General features: G+C 43.9%; 1 protein-coding gene across 1 annotated transcript; it reads left to right on the top strand.

Moving 5' to 3' along the window:
* Positions 1-724: 724 nt before the first annotated feature.
* ZNF800 (zinc finger protein 800) lies at positions 725-14,635 on the top strand. The gene is made up of 5 exons (XM_056847072.1): positions 725-835; positions 4,259-4,354; positions 11,210-11,353; positions 12,192-13,593; positions 13,822-14,635. Exons 1-5 carry the CDS (start codon positions 775-777, stop codon positions 14,546-14,548), a joined length of 2,430 nt encoding a protein of 809 aa, XP_056703050.1. The 5' UTR covers positions 725-774; the 3' UTR covers positions 14,549-14,635.
* The last annotated feature ends 7,088 nt before the right edge of the window (positions 14,636-21,723 follow it).

Here is a 21,723-nt window from a genome sequence, read left to right on the forward strand (position 1 = left end):
TGGTGGGCCCATCCCAATGAGGGAGAAATGACATATTAGAGTTTCCCCTTTAGAAAATTGCATATTAGAGTTTCCCCTTTGTTATAAAGGAAGGGTTTGTCAGGCTGTTAGTTATGTTGTGGTTCAAGATATGGTTTAAAACTCTTTTCCCCGAGTCAGTCTGGCCTGCAGCAGGAAAGGGAAGGCCCAGAGCATGACTGAGAGATTTGATAATTTCTTTACTGGCCCAAGACGGAGAAAGATCTTCAGAAAGAGCCATGGAAGAGCAGATGGGGAAGAAGCAACCCTGCACTTGTAGTTAACATTTTGGACTCCCCCGCCTTCTTTATATTACTGGGTGCTGTTTGTTATTTGCTATTTTTCTGAGTGCCCTTCCGGAAGAGCACTGAATATCCCGTCTCCTTCAGTTGTGCTATGTTCATAGTCATTATGATTTAGTTTTATTTCTAGGTGTAAAGTTGTTGTGTTTATGTTACATGTTTGTTACCTTGAATATTGTTTTCCTGTTTGAAGCAATTTCACATTTGTTTACCAAGCCACAAGGGTTCTGTCATTTTATTGATTTTGAATCCCCCTCCCAACTTTCCCACAGGGATCTACGCAGCCAGGGGTCTGCTGGGTTAAATATTCATTATTGATTTTCAAATCAGTGACTTAATAGAGGTGTTAAATACTATAACATCTTTTATTCTCTTAAAAATGATTGAGGGTTTGCTTATTTTAGCAGAAAAGAGCTGCTTGATGTAGAAGGAAAGTAGGTCGTTGATGTAGAAAATGCCTCTAAGGGACAAGTGTTGCCAGACAGACCACCATCACCATGGATGCTGTGAACCAGGTAATATTACTACACTAGTGCTATACCTTCCTTAAAAAAAATTTTTTTGTGTTATGGGTGGTTTTTAGGAACAGAATCAAAATAGTGCAGTAGTAGTGGAATTAGGACGACTTCAAATACAAAGTTGTTTCTTAAGTATTTTAAAATAGATGGATAAAAATGTATGAACTGTTACAATTATTTCAGAAAGATAAGTTCTTCTGGGCTTGTACAGTAACTCCTAAGCTTGAGGGGCCTTCCTGTGCACTGAACAAAGGGTGGGGGAAGGGGGAAAGAAACAAAATCTGTGACATTTTTAGAAACTGTGACACAGCTCTTTAAGCTGCACAAAACCATTTTTCCTTTTGTTTCCTTCCTTTTATAGTTTGCACTATAAAACATTATAGTGATAGGCGCACATGTCTGCCAGAAATAGCTTCTGGCCTAAAGGATATGAAAGAAAGGAACATGTTAATAAGTGTGTGCTTTATAGTGCCATCCTAAGCAGAGTTACATCCCTCTATTGCAGTGGTTCTCAACCTGGGGGTCGGGACCCCCAAGGGGGTCGCGAAGCGTTTTCTGGGGGGTCGCCGCCACTGTCCTGAGACAGCCCCCATTCCGGGCTGTCCAGGACTAACCCAGACGCCCTGTAACCCTGATCCATCCGCGAGGGCAGGGAAGACCCCAAGCAGAGAGGTGAGGAACTGGCCGACTGACAGCCAGAAGGAGCCGGGCTGCAGAGATGCGGCAGCGTGCCGCTGCACACCAGCTGTAGCCCTGCTGCCCAGCTGAGAGACAGGCGGGCCAGCTCTGGGCGTGGTCACACCTGCACCGGGCGGATGATGCGGCAGGATGTGTGGGAGGCCGAGGAAGCTTCCCTGGCTTGGCCAGTTCAGGTCTCGGAGGAGAAGAGGGCGGTCCCCCTTGAAACCGCTACATCCATGTTGTTTTTACTTTTAGCCACGCTCGGTTGGGGCGGGAGCTTCAGTCTGGAATCCAAATGCGCATGTCTGTAGTGTGGCTTCGCTTTTCTGCCCTGAGTCATCAGCTCCGCTCTGGCAAGGCCAAGGGGGAGAGAGTCGAGGTGCATGCGCAGTTCGGGATTTCCCCCTCAAGCGCGCAGGTTCGGTGAGGCGCAGAAGGAGCGGTGACTGGCGGAGGGGAGAAAAAGGCACGAAAAGTCAGAGCAGGATAAGCGGCCCTCGGTGCTTTCCTGGCCCTTCTCTCTCGTGACGTGATTAAACGGAGCTCCGCTTTGAGGGATAACTGCAGTTCTGTGCACAAGCAGTGTCCCAGTCACAAGAGAGGGGGTTTCCTCGCGAGAGCCCCGGCCTTCTTGGAAGAGTTTTTGGGGAGAGAGGGGAGGACAAGGAACGCAGTGCATGCTCAGAGGCACTCTTTCCTCCTTGCCAGGAAAGGTTGCCGTGCCACACAGTCACAGCTGCTGCGCAACAGGTGGTAGTACCGTTTGCTTGCTTGTTTTAAACTTTAAAATTGAAAGTAATTATATATATGGATACCCTGGGCTGCCAAAAAAACAAATGTGTTTTCTTTATCCTATTGAAAATGTCATTTATGCAAATTTATGCAAGTTTATGCAAATGTGACGAGGGTCGCAGGTTACTTGGCAATTGTAAAAGGGGGTCGCGACTCGAAAAAGGTTGAGAACCACTGCTCTATTGACTTCAGTGAACTTAGAGGGTATAATTCCACATATGACGATGATGCTAATATACGATAATACATGTATGCATGGTTTATAAACAGTGAAGTGAAAGCTGAATAATTAAGAGGGAAGAGAAGAAGAAAAGACATCTTAAGAACCTTTTTAAAAGAACAAAAAACATAAAATGTTAGGAAGCATGTGCTTTGAGCCAGTAGAGAAGCTACAGCAATAGGGACATACGCAAAAGTAAGTGCACATAGGAAAGCTGTATAATTTGTTCAAGCAATCCTTCTTGAGTTGGTCCTTTTTGAACACAGTGAGACATTTCCAAGTAAATGGTATGTGTATAAAGTTCATGTGTTGCAAAAAAAAACATGTATATTTTGAACAGTCATTTGAGACTTCTAAAATAACGTATAGCTGAAAACTTGACGTGTTTTCTTGCAAGGATATTTTCATATTATTGGAACTTGTGGGGGGCATGCTGACATAATCTTGCATCACATGGATCTCTCAGTCTAGTCATTCTGACATGTTCTTTCTATACAAACTCTGTTAATGATAGTTTTAAGAAAATTGAATCTTTTGAGGTTTTTGCAGCAATCTAATGATTAATGTTTTGAAACTACCTGAATACACACGTCTGTATTTTGACAGTGGTAAATTGTGTATCCTGGACACCCTAGAACTATCCCATGAAAATGATATCTATTTCAGAAAAGCACAAAAAGGATCGCTACCACACTCTATATTTTTCTAGAGATAGGGGTCAAATAGTTATTTGGTGACTTCTTAACTTCAGTACAGAGGTACATACCGTATATACCCGTGTATAAGCCAACCCACGTATAAGCCAAGGTGCCTAATTTCTCCCCAAAAATGGGGAAAAATTAGGCACCCACGTATAAGCCAAGGGTCGGCTTATAACCCCTCCCCCCCCAGCAGGCTTACCTGGTGCGCAGGCAGGCGGCGCCCCCCCCCCCCCGCGGCCCAAGAGGCCCCGCAGGCCGCTCCTAGGCCGCTCCAGGCCCAGCGAGGCAGCGGCGGGGGCCCCCCCGCAGCCCAGGAGCCCCCCCCCCGGGCGCTCCTGGCCGGGGGGAGCCACGCACGCCTGGTGGCGGCGGCGGTGCAGCTCTCCAGCAGCCGCAGGAGGCCCTCCCAGGCCAGTCCTGGCTGGGGGGAACCGCGCGCGCCCGGCAGGAGCGGCGGTGCAGCCCTGCAGCAGCCGTAGGAGGCCTTCCCAGGCCGGTCCTGGCCGGGGGGAACTGCGTGCGCCCGGCAGGGGCGGCGGCGCAGCCCTGCAGCAGCCGCAGGAGGCCCTCCCAGGCCAGTCCTGGCCGGGGGGAACCGCGCGCGCCCGGCAGGGGCGGCGGCGCAGCCCTGCAGCAGCCGCAGGAGGCCCTCCTAGGCCGGGGGGAACCGTGTGCGCCTGGCGGGGGTGGCGGCATGGCCCTGCAGCGGCCGCAGGAGGCCCCTCCAGGGCGCTCCTGGCCGGGGGGATCCGCACAGGCCCGGCGGCAATGGTGGCGGCGGTAAGTTCCCCCTCCCTCCTCCTCTACCCTACCCTACCGTATTGACCCGCGTATAAGCCGAGGCCGGCTTTTTCAGCCCTTTTTTGGGCTGAAAAACTCGGCTTATATGCGAGTATATACGGTAGATGTTTTTAAATAGGAGTCACTTATAAATAAGTATATACTTCAAAAATGCCTAACATTATTTAATGAATATGCAAATCTAGTGTAAGTAGTGTTTTACTGTTTATTGTAACTGTCTTACAGTGCATATGCTGGAGGCCGGGGATCCACCTTTATTGCAGCCACCTCTTCAAACATCAAAATCTGGCATTCAACAAATTATTGAGTGTTTTCGTTCAGGTATGAGTAACTTCTTTGTAAATGTTTCGGCTTGCTTCATAGCAATGTAAGAGTGTTAAAATACTTCAATATTCATTACTTGGATCTGAGGAAGATCAGTCTACTCCACCATTTTGGTACCAGCAGCCACCATTGCTAGACACTGCCCAGACAAATATATACTGTCTCCGAATTTGGAAGTTCCATTTCAATTATATTGCAAAAAGTTACTGGTGAATCTGTACTTTGTTCATTTAGCTACTTTATTTTGAAGCCATCTAAGCTAGTGACTGTTCCCATATCTTTTAGAGGATTTCCAAAGTTTAATGTGTGTAGGATTGTTTTGTTATTTCGTTTTGTATGTATTGTGCTGAGAAATGTTGGATTTCTGCTTTGTGGCATTTACAGTCTTATAGGGCTTCTTACATTCTGAAAAGCACCTTAACATTTAAGGGTTTTGTGCAGGTGACACTGGAAGTTATTTGTTTTTGGACAGTGTTAATTTGGTCTTTTCTGTACATAACAATGATCAGATATGTTGGTTTATGTCAGCAGTTGTGGATCTGTAGGTTTATAGGCAAGGGTGAGTTTTGTGAGGAACAGGTACAAACAGGATCTTACTGACTAGCCACTAGGTTTGATCCTCTCACATACACAGGATTCTGCCCACATCAGCCTGCCTTTTACCAAGAGTCAGGCTAAATGGTACAAGGGCTGCTCATTGCCAGAGACAGGCCTAACAACTAGATACTATTCTCTCCCAGAACCATTCTGCCACACTACCAGGCAGAGCTACCCTTCAAACTGTCTGCTCTTTTACTAAGGCAGACCTATCTGGATTCTGACTGAGGCAGGCCTGAACTTACTCCTGAACTAAGACCTGAACTAACTAGTTCAGGCAGGCCTGAACTAACTCCTGCTGGGCTTCCCTCAAACACTCCATCCCCCCTCTAAAAGGTGATTGGATGCTGGTGCAGCCCTCCCTCCCATGGGCTCAGCTGAGTGGCGGTATTTCCTTTCAGGGGCAAGACAGCCTTCTGTCCATCCCGCCTTGAGTCAGAAGCGATTTGATGCCACAGCACACAAACATGCAGTGCTGGGAAGAAAGAGATTGACTATGGAACAGTTACAATTATCAGTTTGAGATACTGATATACTACTTTCCCAAGCTAACTGAAAGTGCTGTAGCCCCTCATGCAATATAAAATGGTATATCAGACCTTCAGGAGTAGATTGTGTGTGACACAAGGGACTGTGAAAGAAACTCTCTCTTCGTTGTATCTTATGGCTCAAAAATTAGGGAAGCTTGTATCAAAGTGATGCGTGTAGCAAAGGTTTGTGGCCAATACAACCCTAATCTTTCCCCCTCCTTTTTGCTTGCCAGCACACCAGTATCTTCTCAGGTAGGCATTGCGAGTTTTGTGGCACTCAGGCCCAAAAGGTTGCGTACCCCATCTTAAGCCTTTCAAGGTAGTGTGTTCTATGAAACTGTTCTGCATCAGTGCAGCCTATTGTGTTTTAGGTTCCTAGATCCTTGGATTTAGCAATGAATATCCTGAGCAATGATTTACAGTTTCAGACTAGACCTCAGAAAATCTTAGTTAGTTTAGCTTAAATCATAGGTGGTTGAATACGTGTCACTTGGGTTTATAGAAAAGAGTCTTGTTGTGAACTATTAACTTAATCCAAAGTCTTCCAGGATTCAAGTGACTAGTATTCCCACTCCACAGACACCTTAGCATATGTCTACCCTGTTACTGTACAGCAGAACAATCATGTATCTAATTCTGAAATTGTCCCCTGTGTGGATTAAACAAACCAACAGTGATTGGAGCCAGGTACAGATAGAGGATATTTTTCTACAAATCTGGGAGACCCCCTCCTCAAGTTTGCAGGAAAATATTTAATTCTTTTAAAAAAAGAATTAAGGTATTTAGAGGAGCACTGAGAACTCGGAATGTGACATCACAAGAACTTGACTGCCATTTTGCTGCAGGCAAGAGGGTGGGTGAGGAGAAGTGGAAGCCGCCTCACCCAGTACTGCAGGCTGGTGAGGAGGACAAGGGCAGAGGAAGAGGAGCAGGAGCTGCCACTGCAGGAGTCAGGCGAGCAGAGCGGCAGCACTGTGAGTCGGCTATTCAGAGTGTGGCTGAGTGAGCGGGAAAAAAAGGATGGAATTCCCCTTCCCCTGTGAGTCTCAAAGGTTTCTGCTTGTTCAGAGTGAAACTGAGCTTGGAAAGTGGTGGTTATAAGGTGATTCTCAGTTCCAGTTTTAAGTTGTTTTTAGCAAAAAGCTTTACTTCATTTTGAAATATGCAAGAAGGTTTATGTTTTTAAAACCTTTTATTAGTCTTCCAGACTATGTACCACATCACATTATCTATATTCTATTTAAGGTCATCTATAGCTGGTGCTTCTTTGTACTGCAGATGATTCTTGTTTATTTTGCTTCTTACACTTTCCCCCTTGATGTCGAGCCATTTTCGCTTTCTCTTGAAAACTTGCTTCTTTAGCAGAGTATTTTCTGAACTAACTTAGCCTGATTTTTTCTGTTGCACCTTTTCTTCGATCCTATACCCTGTTTATTTAGCTATTTCCAAGCATACTTTCCAGGTAGTATCTGTGTTGTAAATCTATTATCATTTGAATGTCTTCTTACCTATAGAAGGCACTGTGAAGAACATACTGTCTGTGTTCTGCACAGTACTCAGTATACTGGAACTAATATATGTCAAATAGTCGTAGCAATAATTTAGTCAAGCAAGTAGATTTTTGTTCAGCTGACTGAAATAAGAGAAGTGATAATACAAGATATTGTACAAGAATTCTGAAGCTTATGTATTGCTGTTGCCTGATTGTCTTTAAAGTAAATAGAATTTGGGCTGACAACTTTGCAAGTAATTGATAAATGCAAGCAGCAAATAGTGCTGGTTAAAGGAATGAAGAATGGAGGAAATTCTTCCAAGCATGTTGTTGAGGACTGTCCTAAAGTAATGAGATTGTCACCTTGCAGTTTTTATATTAGTGTACATGTGCTGTAGAGGACTGCAATATCTGATGATATTGTCCATTTAGTATGAACCATCATAAATTGTTATATTTACCTGTGAAAACTGTGTATGTAGTGTAGGGTCTTATGTCACTCTTGAATGAAATAGTAGTCTTAACGTAATACTGTATTTCAAACGATAAAATCTGAAATATGAGTTCTGCATTTTTATTTCACAAAGTTCAGTTGACTGTTTACAAAACTTAGTTTAATGCAAGACAGTAGCAATTAAATTAACTGACTTTTCACTAAACCAGCATTTTAGTTTGTACATTTTTGCCAAAATAATAATCTGCCTATTGTATTGATTATCTGTAAGAAATAACGGGTACATTTTTAGAAAGTTGTAGTATTAGAATATGTACGAAAGTATCAGATTAATTTCCAAACTGACATGGTTTCATGGAAGAAGCAGTATGACCATATCTTTATTGTTGTTAAAATAAAAAACAAAAAACCTCTGTAGCATCTAGAGCTTCAGTTTTGGGTAGAAAGATACCGTATTTTTCGCTCCATAAGACGCACTTTTTTCCTCCTCAAAAGTGAGGGGAAATGTCGGTGCGTCTTATGGAGCGAATGTGCGGACCCCCACCCCTCCCGCCAGCTGGCTGGGCGCGCCGGAACGCAAGCCGGCGTTCCCCGCCCCAGCGTCCAGCTGGGAGGCGGGGTACTTAAATTGCTCTGCGCTGCCTGCCTAGTTTAACCTCCCCCACCCCCCTCACGCTTCCCGTTCCTGAGCCTCGGGACAACAGTACTGAGTAGACAGTACTGACTTTGATGGACCGAGGGGGGGGGTCTGGTTCAGCTTCACGAGGAGGGGCCCGTGGCTCAGTGGCAGAGCCTCTGCTTGGGCATAGCAGGAGGCCCCCGGTTCAGTCCCCGTGGGGCACCTCCGCTCCCACCCGCCCCGGCCCAGGTGAGCCCGGCGCTGCCTGGCCTCCGCCTCCCCCCCCACTCGCTGCACGGAGGCCGGGCAGGGCGGGGTGAGAGCAAGGCTGGATCCCGCTGCCGGGACGATCCGCCAGGCCCTCCCTCCTTCCCTTCCGCTCGCCTGGCCTCCGTGCAGTGGGGATCGCCGAGGGGGAAGTGGGAGAGGGAAGAAAGGGGGGTGGGGTGGGGTAGGCCTGAGGGGGAGACGCCGCCTTCGCTCAGCTGTTGGGCAGGGCAGGGGTGCTTCAGGACCGGGAAGCGCGCGGGGGGGAGGTTTAAGCCCCCACCGCCCCCGTTCCTGGGAGTCCTCACAGGAAGGAAACCTGGGCCAGGGGTCGAAGATGGTGGTGCTGGGGCGGCTCCTGCTGCTGCTGTGCTCCTGGGCGGCCGGCGCCGGAGGTAAGCGGACCCGCAGCCTGGCTTCCTTCGCCGGGTGGGAAGGAAGGAGGGTCTCCTCAGAAGGGGCTCCCCTCCCCTCCCCCCGCCCCGCCTTCCCCTCCCCCACCATACCCCTCCCCCATGGGCAAAGGTGGCATCCGGCCTCGTTCTCCGCCCGCCCCGCCCGGCCTCCGTGCAGCGAGTTGTGGGGGAGGCGGAGGCTGGGCAGCGCCGGGCTCGCCTAAGCCAGGGGCGGGTGGGAGCGGAGGCGCCCCATAGGAACTGAACCGGGGGCCTCCTGCTATGCCCAAGCAGAGGCTCTGCCACTGAGCCATGGGCCCCTCCTCGTGAAGCTGCCTTATGCTGAACCAGACCCCCCCCCTCGGTCCATCAAAGTCAGTACTGTCTACTCAGACCGGCAGCGGCTCTCCAGGGTCCCAGGCAGAAAAGGGTCTTTCAGATCACCTACTTGCCTAGTGCCTTTAACTGGAGATGCCACTGGGGATTGAACCTGGGACCTCCTGCATGCCCAGCAGAGGCTCCACCACTGAGCTCACAGCCCCCTCCCCATGGCTCTCCAGGGTCTCAGGCTGAGATCTTTCACATTGCCTACCTGCCCGGTCCCTTTAACTGGAGATGCCGCTGGGGATTGAACCTGGGACCTCCTGCATGCTGAGCAGAGGCTCTGCCACTGAGCTCACAGCCCCCTCCCCATGGCTCTTCAGGGTCTCAGGCAAAAAGGGTCTTTCCCATCACCTACCTGCCCGGTCCCTTTAACTGGAGATGCTGCTGGGGATTGAACTTGGGACCTCCTGCATGCTGAGCAGAGGCTCTGCCACTGAGCTCACAGCCCCCTCTAAAATACACAGGAACACATGAAGCTGCTTTTTAATGAATCAGACCCCCCCCCCCTTGGTCCATCCAATTCAGTATTGTCTACTCAGACTTGCAGCAGCTCTCCAGGGTCTCAGGCAGGGGGTCTTTCACATCACCTACCTTCCTGGGCTCTTTAACTGGATATGCCGGAGATTGAACCTGGGGCCTTCTGCATGCCAAGCAGAGTCTCTGCCACTGAACCACGGCCCCTTCCCCATTATGCCACTCTTGCACATATCTAGGTGCAAGTGGGAAGGGAGAGGCCTCCAAGCCCTCCTGCCCCAGCCAGTGGGTGGGGCCGGGGGGGGGGTTCTGCAGAGAAGAAGATGGGGCCCAGAGAAGAAGAAGAGGCTCCTTTCTCTGCAACACCCAATCACCCCCACCTGTAGTTTAACCTCCCCCCCCCCGCGCTTCCCGGTCCCGAGGCTCAGCTGTTGGGCGGGGACCCCCCCCCCCAGGCTTCCAGGGAGTCCCTAGAAGCCGGGCGGGAGGGGGTCTTTAAACTACTCTGCGCTGCCTGGGATGACCTCCCCCAAGCGCTTCCAGGTCCCGAGGCTCAGTTTCCATCCCAGGCAGCGCAGAGCACTTTCAAGTGGCTTCCAGGCGGGTCCCTGCCCAACAGCTGAGCCTCGGGCCGGGAAGGGGGGGAGGTAAAAGTTTAAAGACCCCTGCCCGGCTTCTAGGGACTCCCTGGAAACCAGACGGGGGTCTTTATTTGGCAGAATATTTTTTTCTTGTTTTCCTTCCTCTAAAAACTAGGTGCGTCTTATGGTCAGATGCGTCTTATGGAGCGAAAAATACGGTTAATATTTTCTAAATATATAGATAAAAGACGTTCTAGCAAGTGTCACTTATAAAGTATGGTGTGGCTAGGTGTTGATTTATGTAAGTTATTTGGTATTGTAAATTTGTGTGCAAGGGCATAAATGCTTATGATGGCATAGAGAAAACTAAGTACCTCCCTACTCTAATAAGCGACATGTGCCAGAGGTGAGCGTGCACACATCTAGAACTGGCTACAGCTGAGAGTGAATTACGGTGTAGCTCTGACGTTGAGCCAAAATTTGTGAGACTGTTGGAAGCATTTTGCCCACCCTCTTTGAGGGGAATGTCTTGTACATACAACTTTGTGATACATCCCTGGTTCATAAATTCAAAGCTGCTGAGTGAGGATTATCTTTTTATGAGATGTCTTAATCATGTGAGTAGTGGGGAGTGGACAGCTACTCCCTAGAGGTGCCAGTTCATGTAGTCGAATGTCTTAATCCAATTTCTATTGGGCAGTCAACAACAAATGCATATTTTTTTCTTATTATTGCCTGTTAAACTCATAGTATACAAACATATGGCTTTTCAGTTTCATTACAAGTTATAGTGACTCCTCTGAATTTGGACAAGACTGGTCTAAAGGATGTTGTTAATAGCCAATAATTTATTGATCCCTTAATTTATAACTCGGCCTATAGTTACTAACTAATGTTACAAACTATCATCTATGTTATGCCAAAATACAAAAACATTGATTTCAGAAAGAAAGATTTAAGCACATCTTTAACTCTACCACTGCATCAATGAGATTTAAAGGAGTATGTTTTCAATGTGCCTATTATTAAATCTGCCTTTTGTGTGTGTTTTTCTTTCAGGAACTAAGCAGCTTAAACATATTCTGTTGAAAGATGTGGATACCATATTTGAATGTAAATTGTGCCGCAGTCTCTTCAGAGGACTACCAAATTTAATAACTCATAAAAAGTTCTATTGTCCTCCAAGTCTCCGGATGGATGACAGTAAGTTTGGGCCTTACAGAGCAAACGCTGGTAAACGTTAAGGTTTTTTAAAAAATTAAACTAGGTCAGCTTCCTACGTTCCAGAAATGGAGTTGTCTCATTCATTAAATAATATTATGTTATCTGTACTGCCATTTATGTTCTGCTTTCACAGTGGGTTTTAATTGTTTCTTCCAGATCTCTGATTTCTAGGGCTATTTGAAAACATTTGTAAAATACCTTAAATGTTTTAAATCTAGACTACAGTATCTGTGCATGCTTGTATTTTCTTGGTGATAATATATATCGATACTGAAAAAGAACCTGGTTGGTGGTAGTTTAATTGTCTAAATTCTTTGGGGAAAATTAGACAGTGGTGGAGGGAGGGGACAAAGTATTAGGAGCCTTTTCTGGTAGAGGAAGAGCCATTTTCATTGGATGAAGTCTCTGTAGACTGGAGGAAGGCTTTTTGGAGGATGATTGGATCCACCTAAGGGCATGGATATAAGCAAATGCAATTAAATATATTTAATCTTGGTTGGAGACCAATGAAGGGCCTCAGTGTGTCTCCCTCTCCTTCTGCCAGGTAGAGGCTGGGCGGCTGCTGATGGACTCTGCTCCAGGAATAGAGGAACCAACTAACAGTTGGTCTGGAAGAGGCCCTGTTGTCTCTCTCAGTGTTCTTCTAACATTGTCTTAAAACCTGCAGAGGGCTGGTAGTCCTCTGCACATACATGCACAATAAAACAGCTGATGAAGGTTCTTGAGAATCATCGTTTTGTTTTGTTTTTAAAACAAGTCTGTTTCTGAGAATGACAGTCATACAGTTATGTCATTTAAACATTGTTTATACTTACAGACTCTCCTGATGTAAACGATAAACAAAGTCAAGCCATAAGTGATCTCTTGGAAGCCATGTATCCAAAAGTGGACAAGCAAGATTATATAATCCATCTGGAGCCTATAGAAACAAACAAAAATGCTGTGTTTCAACATGTTTCAATGGCTGACTGTGCTACTGAGAACATTGAAGTGAACGTCACTCCTGTCCAAGCCCCTGCAGAAATGCCAGAGCCCAGCATAGAACCACCTAAAACAGTTCCAGCTCCTTCAGAAACAGAAACTGTAGAGATTCCTCCTGCTGCTGCTGCTAGCAAGGTAATAGCTACTCCAGAAGAACCATCCCCATCCTCGAAACCTGAGTCGGAAAGTGAGAACACTAATTCTGGTGGTCATCAGTTAATTTGTTGTCTCTGTAAAAAAGAATTCCATTCCAGACGCAGCGTACGTCGTCACATTAGAAAAGTGCACCAAAAAAAGATGGAAGAACTAAAGAAATTTATTGAAATTAAAAAAAAGCCAAATCAGACTTCTGGAATGGGACGCAATAAGAATGTCCTTGTAACATTGGGCAGAAGTTGTCCTGTATGTTTTAAATCCTTTGCTACAAAAGCCAATGTAAGACGGCATTTTGATGAAGTCCATAGGGGATTGAGGAGGGATTCTATTACTCCTGCTATAGCTACAAAACCTGGCCAACCATTGTCCTTGGATACAAGTTCTAAAAAATCACTTAAGTCTCCAAAACAGAAGTCTTCTTCAAAGGCAGAATACAATTTAACTGCCTGCAAATGTCTATTGTGCAAGAGAAAGTACAGCTCCCAAGTAATGCTTAAAAGGCATATGCAAATTGTTCACAAGATAACTCTTTCTACAAAAAGTACTAAAAGAGAAAAAAAGTCCAGTAATACTGTTAACACAGACGTGAAAGTTAAAACTGAACCAACAGATTCTTCAGAATCTGTGCCTCCCATTTTCACTTCTGTTCAAAATGATGCGAAGGGGGCAAATACTTTAAATGAGAGAAAGAACGCTTCGTCTGCCGAGAGGAAGAACGCTTCGTCTGCCGAGAGGAAGAACGCTTCGTCTGCCGAGAGGAAGAACGCTTCGTCTGCCGAGAGGAAGAACGCTTCGTCTGCCGAGAGGAAGAACGCTTCGTCTGCCGAGAGGAAGAACGCTTCGTCTGCCGAGAGGAAGAGCGCTTCGTCTGCCGAGAGGAAGAGCGCTTCGACTGCCGAGAGGAAGAGCGCTTCGACTGCCGAGAGGAAGAGCGCTTCGACTGCCGAGAGGAAGAGCGCTTCGTCTGCCGAGAGGAAGAGCGCTTCGTCTGCCGAGAGGAAGAGCGCTTCGTCTGCCGAGAGGAAGAGCGCTTCGTCTGCCGAGAGGAAGAGCGCTTCGTCTGCCGAAAGGAAGAGCGCTTCGTCTGCCGAGAGGAAGAGCGCTTCGACTGCCGAGAGGAAGAGCGCTTCGACTGCCGAGAGGAAGAGCGCTTCGTCTGCCGAGAGGAAGAGCGCTTCGTCTGCCGAGAGGAAGAGCGCTTCGTCTGCCGAGAGGAAGAGCGCTTCGTCTGCCGACAGGAAGACCACTTCGTCTGCCGACAGGAAGAGCGCTTCGTCTGCCGACAGGAAGAACACAGGACCCACTGAAAGAAAGAATACACCATCAACGGAGAGAAAGAATACACCATCAATTGAGAGAAAGAATACACCATCCACGCAGAAAAGTAAAGTTAAGCAGGGCTCAGAAAACTCAAAGTCTGCTAATCAGTCTATTGTGGGTAGTGCAAAAAAACCCAGGAAACCAAGACTTTCAGCAGGCTTTGATTTCAAGAAGCTTTACTGTAAACTCTGTAAACGTCAGTTTACCTCTAGACAGAATCTAACAAAACACATTGAGTTGCACACAGATGGGAATAACATATATGTTAAATTCTACAGGTGTCCCCTCTGCACTTATGAAACACGCCGAAAGCGTGATGTGATAAGACACATAACGGTAGTACATAAAAAGTCTTCACGTTACCTTGGTAAAATAACTGCAAGCTTAGAAATCAGAGCAATAAAAAAGCCCATTGACTGTGTTCTGAACAAGGTGACAAAAAGAGGCCCTCAGAGGGATGAAGGAAAACAAAATGGTTCAAAACAAGATGTCGCCTCTAATTCACCAGGTAAAAAGTATGAAGGAGCCGACGTTGGCATTGAAGTGAAAGTCACAAAAAACTTTTCTCTGCACAGATGCAATAAATGTGGGAAAGCATTTGCCAAAAAGACTTTCCTAGACCATCACAAGAAGACTCATAAGGCAAATGCATCACACTCACCTGAAGAAAACAAAGCCAAAGGAAGAAGTACGAGATCTAAAGCTCTTGTTTGGTGAGAAACAGCTAGTGCCTTCTTAAGTGTTTGTCTGATTTTTCCAGTGGTATGCCTAGCTCAGACATACTTTTCTGCATAAATTGATGCTGTAGGAGATACAAAAATAAATGCATTTAATCTTTTCTGCCAAATTTTTTCTATATCATGAAACAAAGAGTTCACTTCTGAACTTCCTTCATTCAGGACACTGTTGCCCAGTACACTTTTATTTGTACAGGGTTAGTCCTTCAGAGTTTAATATTCAATATCAAGTTGTATTGATATAATACTTAGCAGTAGGTATCGTAGTTCCAAAGGTTTTTGAAACTTAACTTTGCACTTCTTTGGTACTACCCAGGCTGGAGGGAAGTCTCTTTATGGGCTGGATATGACCTGCGGGCACTGTATTACCCAAGTCTGGTTTAGTTGATTAGCAAACATTTTTGATGTAGAATTTTAACAGAAAAGCTAAATGCTCTAGACAATTATAAAATGATGGCATATAAAATCAAACATAGTTTTGAAGTGCAGTGGCAATTGATTGCGACACCTTTTTGTATTAATAAAACCTTTTCTTGGTTGGCGCAAGATGCCAGTCTTGTAAATCCCTGCTTTACCTGAGCAAGTTTTGTTGCTATATGGCCCTTATGTTTGAACTTTTAACCATGGTGTTTGTTCCACAGAAACTGTTGGGGGGGGGGGGTAGTATTTCAGATATTCTACAACTCCATTTTAGGCAATGGAAATAAATAAATAGGAAATGTGGAAAATCAGTCTAACATATTTTTGATCCAGAATATTTTGGGGCAACTGGCAGTTAAGGAAATAGGCGTTTTTTAATTACTACTTAATTCAAAAGATCGTTAATCATTTAACATGTTTATTAAGAACATGTGTCTGTTGATACTCCTTATTTCTGTTCCAAAGTTGTCCTCATCTGAATTGGGATTGTGGTTTTAATGTGTAAGGATTATACACACACACACACACACACACACACACACACATATATATAGAGAGAGAGACCAGCTCTAAGCTGTTTGGAAACCACCCTCAGGTTGTATATGTGCGCTGTTTTTAAAGGCAACAACATAATGAGATGGGTCATTACCAAAACCACAATTAACTAATTTTTTTGCCCACTGTTTAAACCTCATTTTTATTGAGTAGGAGTTATAAATATGTCTCTTTGTAACATCAAATGATGTATAGTAAAATTTGGAATTTGAACCACTGATGTCTTGAATAGTGCTATAAGAAGAATATTTTTGTAAGCTATTTTCTTACTAACTGTTTTGACTTGTAACGGTAATGCCTTGTCCAGTGTTTTCAACAGCAGCTAAACAAATTACCTTTGATCTAAAAGCCAGCTGTCCTAGCTCATGCAGTTCAGTAGCGTTGATCATAGGAAACAAATGTTTTAAAAAAGGGAAATTTTCAAACATTTTTGGAAGACTTATTTTTTTAAGAAATTATCAGTTGACATATGTGTTCCATAAGTGGTCCCTACTTAATGCTGATCTTGCTGAGCAGATTTTATGTTCATTGTGATAAACTACTAAGCAAACACTTTCTGTGTGATGTACTTTTAAAAATATTTTTTATAAATGAATGTATATGAGCAAACAGTTCGTTAGTGTCGTTTGAATGAATTGTAATTGAATTGTAATAATTCTAGCATTTGCTCTAATTTCAGTTCATGGTTGACTAATCTTTCGATGTATTGAGCTGGACTGTACTGAACTTGCTGCAAAGATTCATAGTAACTTTTGCATGCCTAGCATATTGTACAGTCGTTCATATGGAAGTTTACAAGCTACCCACATTCCCCTATTTTAATTGTTTTTAAATTTTTATACACAAGCACTTTAATAGTTGCAGTTTTTAAAAAATCAGTAATTATTTTGAGAAAACAACACACTAATGTTCATGTGAAAGTATTTCTTGGTTTATGTAGACAATTCATACACAACCATTCGTGGTTTCTTAAATATTGCTTAAAAGGAATATAGTGCAAGTTTTTTTCTTTCTTTTTGCCCTTAAGATATTGAATGACCACTGTAGGTAGCACTTGACCTTTAATGTAAAGTTTGTAAAAGGCTTGCTTATTCTTGTCTATTTTATAATCAGTTTGATAGCAAAGACAGTAGCATACCTGCCATGATGAAATTTTTGGCAGGTTTCTGCGCATTTTTTTTAATTTTTAGAAAACGTTTAGTGATTTGTGTCAAATTGCCACAATTCAAGAGGTACTGTATATCAGATGAACTGCCGTTTTTTAAATAAAACATTGGTTGCCTCCCTTGCTTAGGGAAATGCCTTTTGTCCATACATTCTTTTTGTATAAAATATATCTAAAATGATCATAAAGAAAATATTCTTCTATGGATAGATAAGTGTTTGGCCTTTTAGTGCTTTGCACTAAATTAAAAAACTGTGAATGGAAAATAGACTGTAACTGTTGCTGGATATGTTCTATGTTGAATGTACATGGTTCTTGGATAAATGTACTTTATTTGGAAATAAAGCAGACTGGAAGTTATTGTGTGTATGTATATGCTTTTCTTACTTTACCAGTTAAATTGAGGGATTAAAAGTAAGATTAAAGTAGGATTAAAAATAAACCTCTCCTAAAATCCTGGATGATCATTGTAGGATCATCACAAATTAAGAATGTTCTTCTTAAACTTCATGCGTCCAGTAAAGTGATGGTGTCACATTCTAAAGGCAGATATGTTTGTTTTCTGAAATTTTAGTCTCAGTAATCTTTTAAGACTTTTTGGGATTAAATGTCCTGTTTTAAAAAGATAACTCTTTAATTTTTAATTTTTTTGGTAAATGAATTCTATTAATCCATTCACAATTGCATGTTCTTCCAGAGGTCTCTGTAAGATTATTTTGGCCTGTTTTTCTGTCTAGAAAGTATCATCACAGATGTTGGTTTTGCAGTTCTCAAAACTGAATTTGGGTCTGCAGAGATAACGAGCAGTAAAAATGGAAGTGAAACCTTTTGAGCAGATCTTTGTGTGTATAACCTGAGGTTTATTATATTATGCTGTCCCTGGAGGAGAAAATTTATAATGGCAGCAGGCTGTGAAAGAGGCCCACTTTGGAATATTTTAATGGAAGTTCCTCTACCTGTGGGTAAGGCAGGCACGTGTGCAAAATGTGCACACTGCAACAAAGAAAAGCAAGGCCTGGTGGCCCGAATGAAACTGGAGATAGTTCTCCTCACAATAATTTCTTAATTATCTATCTCTATATTTCTAATAGTATAACCAAATCAATAATTTTTGATATAACTGTAAAACTAATCTGAAAAATCAGTAGTATAAAAATGAAACATCTAGTTGTAAATATTAAGATTATACCAGCAAAAATATGAGTCTTTATGTGGAAAACCATGATTTAAATCTTGTTTTATTGACTAGTGATTTAAATCAGGACCCCCTTTTTTTTTGGTTTACTGAGAAATTCCGGAAATATTTGGGAGAGCCAAATATTCCCCCCAAATACCATAAGAACATAAGAAAGGCCCTGCTGGATAAGACCAAGGCCCATCAAGTCCAGCAGTCTGTTCACACAGTGGCCAACCAGGTGCCTCTAGGAAGCCACTAACAAGACGACTGCAGCAGCACCATCCTGCCTGTGTTCCACCGCACCCAAAATAATAGGCATGATAAGGCAGGATGGATTTGATTTAAATCAATCAATCCAGATAAACTAGAAAACCAGTTCTGGATTTTCCTTCAATCTTTGTATAGCTATATGTAGCCTGAGGATATGGACAGGATTCTTTGAGAGGCAAGGCCTGCCACATGCATAATCTGCCCTTCCTCCTTTTGGCTAAGAGCAAACGGAGGGAATGGCTAGTTGAATGGAGGAGATGGTAAGCACCTGATTGAATTGTGGCTGCCTTTTAAGAATATTTGTGAACATCACCTGGTGCATAACACAGCAACTAGACTAATCATGGAGGGCAGATTTTCCAGTGACACCACACCATTTTATATCACCTTCACCGGCTTCCAGTTGGTTTCCAACCCCAGTACAAAGTGCTTTACCTTTAAAGGTGTCTTGACCATTAAAGGTGTCAAAAGTCCAGGCTCGGAGCTGGTTATCTCAAGGACTGCTGTCCATACAAACCCACCTGCAAGTAGAGGTCTTCTGTGGAGGCTGTCTGAATTTCAGCAGGTAAACCCACAAGATGTTGCTTCCCTTGCTATTGTGTCCAGCTTCTCTGAGACTTTCCCCCAGGTGGTTGGTTTGGTTCCTTCATTACTTTCCAGGCACCAAGTAAAGATTTCACTGTTTTGGCATACCTTTGTTTTGGGCTACAGTGGAATTTGGTTCTTAATTATGTGTTGTTATCTAGTTCTAATTGGTTTTCTGATAATGTATATAAACAAATTTCTTTAGGATGATTTTGTAACTGGTTTGTGGTTTCTTTATGTTTTATTGATGACTTATTAGCCATCTTGATGTATAGAGACAAAGGTATGGAGAGGCATGGAGATATGGAGAGAAAGGTGTCAGAAATAGTTGAATAAACATCACAAAGAAGATTCTTAGTTCTGTAACATAGTTCCGTACCATTTGAAGTTTGCATTATCTTCAAAAACAGTGTCATGCGTAATGTATCATAGCAGTCTAGCTTCAGGTCTATGAAGGTACAAATGGGGACCCACAAGAAACGTGTGGGAGCAGCTATCCCATTTCCCACACACACCTTTGCTTCTTCCCCACCCTCTACTTCTCTTACAGTGCATTCCTCAGTTACTCCAGTCTAAGCCCAACTCTCCTTAGGAATGCAGTGTCAGGCTCTCATTTTCTCCTTCCTGCCATCCCTTTCTCTCCTCACCTGTCACTTTCTCTCCCAGCCACCCACCTGTTTCCCCTCCCCACACAGCAGCAGTGGAGGCAGCAGCTCTCCTGGAATCACAACGGATCTCCCAACTACAGAGAACTGTTTCCCTTAAGGTTGCCAGTTCCAGGTTGGGAAATTCCTGGAGATTTGGGGGTGGAGCCTTGGTAGGGTGAAGTTTGGAGAGGGAAGCAACCTCGGCAGGGATAGTGCCACATGTAGGCCCTCAGTGTGGCCTTGGCTGAGTTTGCAAGAGTAGATTGATAGCTATACAGTCCCATTTTGAAATGGGAGCTTCATTATAAAGTACAATTGTGTTACTATACCACTTTTCTGATGTGAAAATTGGTTGCAGCATGTCTCTGCTATACATGACTGCAACATATATCTTTGTGTATGAATTCAGTAAGACAGATCATAAAAACCCATTAATGCCATGGTGCTTTGGCCAACAGCATCCACAGTGTGCAATCAAGTCTTACTTGTTGCAAACCATAGCCTAAAGCATTTTGAAGCAACGTATACGAATTGACTGAAAATAGTTTGTGGTAGATGTAAGTGCTACTTCTCAAATGCTACTCCTATGCCTTTTTCATATAGATTTTCAGTGTTACTCTGATAAATGAGGCAGGGTCTTCTGGAGGACAGTCATCAAAAACATGACTTAGAAGAGCCTTTGATTCTTCAACTAAGGAGGCAGAAAAAGTATTTAAAACTAAGGCATATATCATTTGAATTAGAACTGGGTCCAAGTGTAAGATGATCTAAGAGCATTTGTTTTGCAGTCTTTGCTTTGACAATATTTTCATTGAACTATATATATCCATCCTGCATTTTTGCCCATTCAGGGCCACCAAAGCCCAAAGCATATATAAAATTGATGAAAACTAAATCTAAAATACATATGTAAAAAAAGGGAACAGCAATTAAGACATGGAAGGAAGAACGGATCACTGAGGAAATGCCAGATGAAATATCATGGCATTGTGGTTAACAGCTGCAGACGCTAATCTGGAGAACCGAGTTTGATTCCCCATTCCTCCACATGAGCAGCGGACTCTAATCTGGAGAACCAGATTAGACTCCTCTACATGCAGCCTGCTGGGTGACCTTGGGCTAGTCGCAGCTCTCTCAGAACTCTCAGCCTCACCTACCTCACAAGGTGCCTGTTGTTGGGGGGGGGGGGAGATAAGGGAAGGTGATTGTCAGACACTTTGAGATTTCTTACAGTAGAGAAAAGTGGGTATAAAAACCAACTCTTCAAATGATTACTTTCTGAATGATTATTACATGTGTAGGTTCATATCCTTTCTTCAGGTTACAACACCAACTCTACAGGGAGTGTCCTTCCAGAGCCATACGTGAAAGAAAATCCTTGTCATCGTATCTGGATCTGTAATTCATCTTACTGTAAGGCACTTCAGTTTAGGGCTTGGGATCTCAACGGAGTTGTCAGTTCCCCATACAATCTACTTTTTTTGGTTGCATATTGGAAGGACCTAATGCTAGGCTTGCTTGAATATTTGCATGCTTACAGTGTTTTCTTGCAGGATTAGACTTTCTCACCTCCTCCATGTGTCTGCCACTGCCTACAGTTATTAATACAGAATATAGCAAAATAAGAAAAATAGTTTCAGAATTGAACAGATCAAAATAAATGTACATGCACTGGTTGTTGCATGATTACAGTCTTTTAATGTGTTATGTATAATGCAGAAATCTTTCTGTATGTTGTACATGATACAGGAAGATAGCACTGGGATTGGAAAGGAGTGGGCACTTGCTGTTGTCTTGTTCCTGTGATTTACAGGGGTCCATATTTTTCCTGATGTGTGAGTTGCTATGGGGCAGGGCTGCTCTAGGGTGACAAAATTCTGGAAGCACCAGGAGATACCTGTAGAGGCTGAAAAAATTATGACATTCTTCATGTGACATTTAGGTTAAATCTAGTTGGTGTGAGACTAGGACCCAGAGGGTATCTTTATCTGGGAGGCCCTAGTAAAGCTCGGGAGCCATGCACAGAAGAAACTCAGTAGAGTTCTACTGGAGCTAATGCTTCAATGGAAATTGGTCTTGTGAACAGCTCTATAGTCCTGGTTGACCTGCAGTGATGAATGCACTGTCCATTATCTGGTAGCAGGCCGAACAGGTTTCCATGCAATAAATACAGAAGTGGTAAACTGGGGAAGGCCTGCAGCCTTCTGCTTTGACATTTAATGTATGGCAACTTGACCATTTAAAGGCAAATGGGCCATGTATATATCGCTGTTTCAATTCCGATGCTTTGTTGTGCTTCAGTGTTTTTTTTTTTAGTGGTTTGTCTTTTAGTGATA

This window comes from Euleptes europaea, chromosome 3, assembly GCF_029931775.1.
Source record: "Euleptes europaea isolate rEulEur1 chromosome 3, rEulEur1.hap1, whole genome shotgun sequence".
NCBI classification, from domain to species: Eukaryota; Metazoa; Chordata; class Lepidosauria; order Squamata; family Sphaerodactylidae; genus Euleptes; species Euleptes europaea.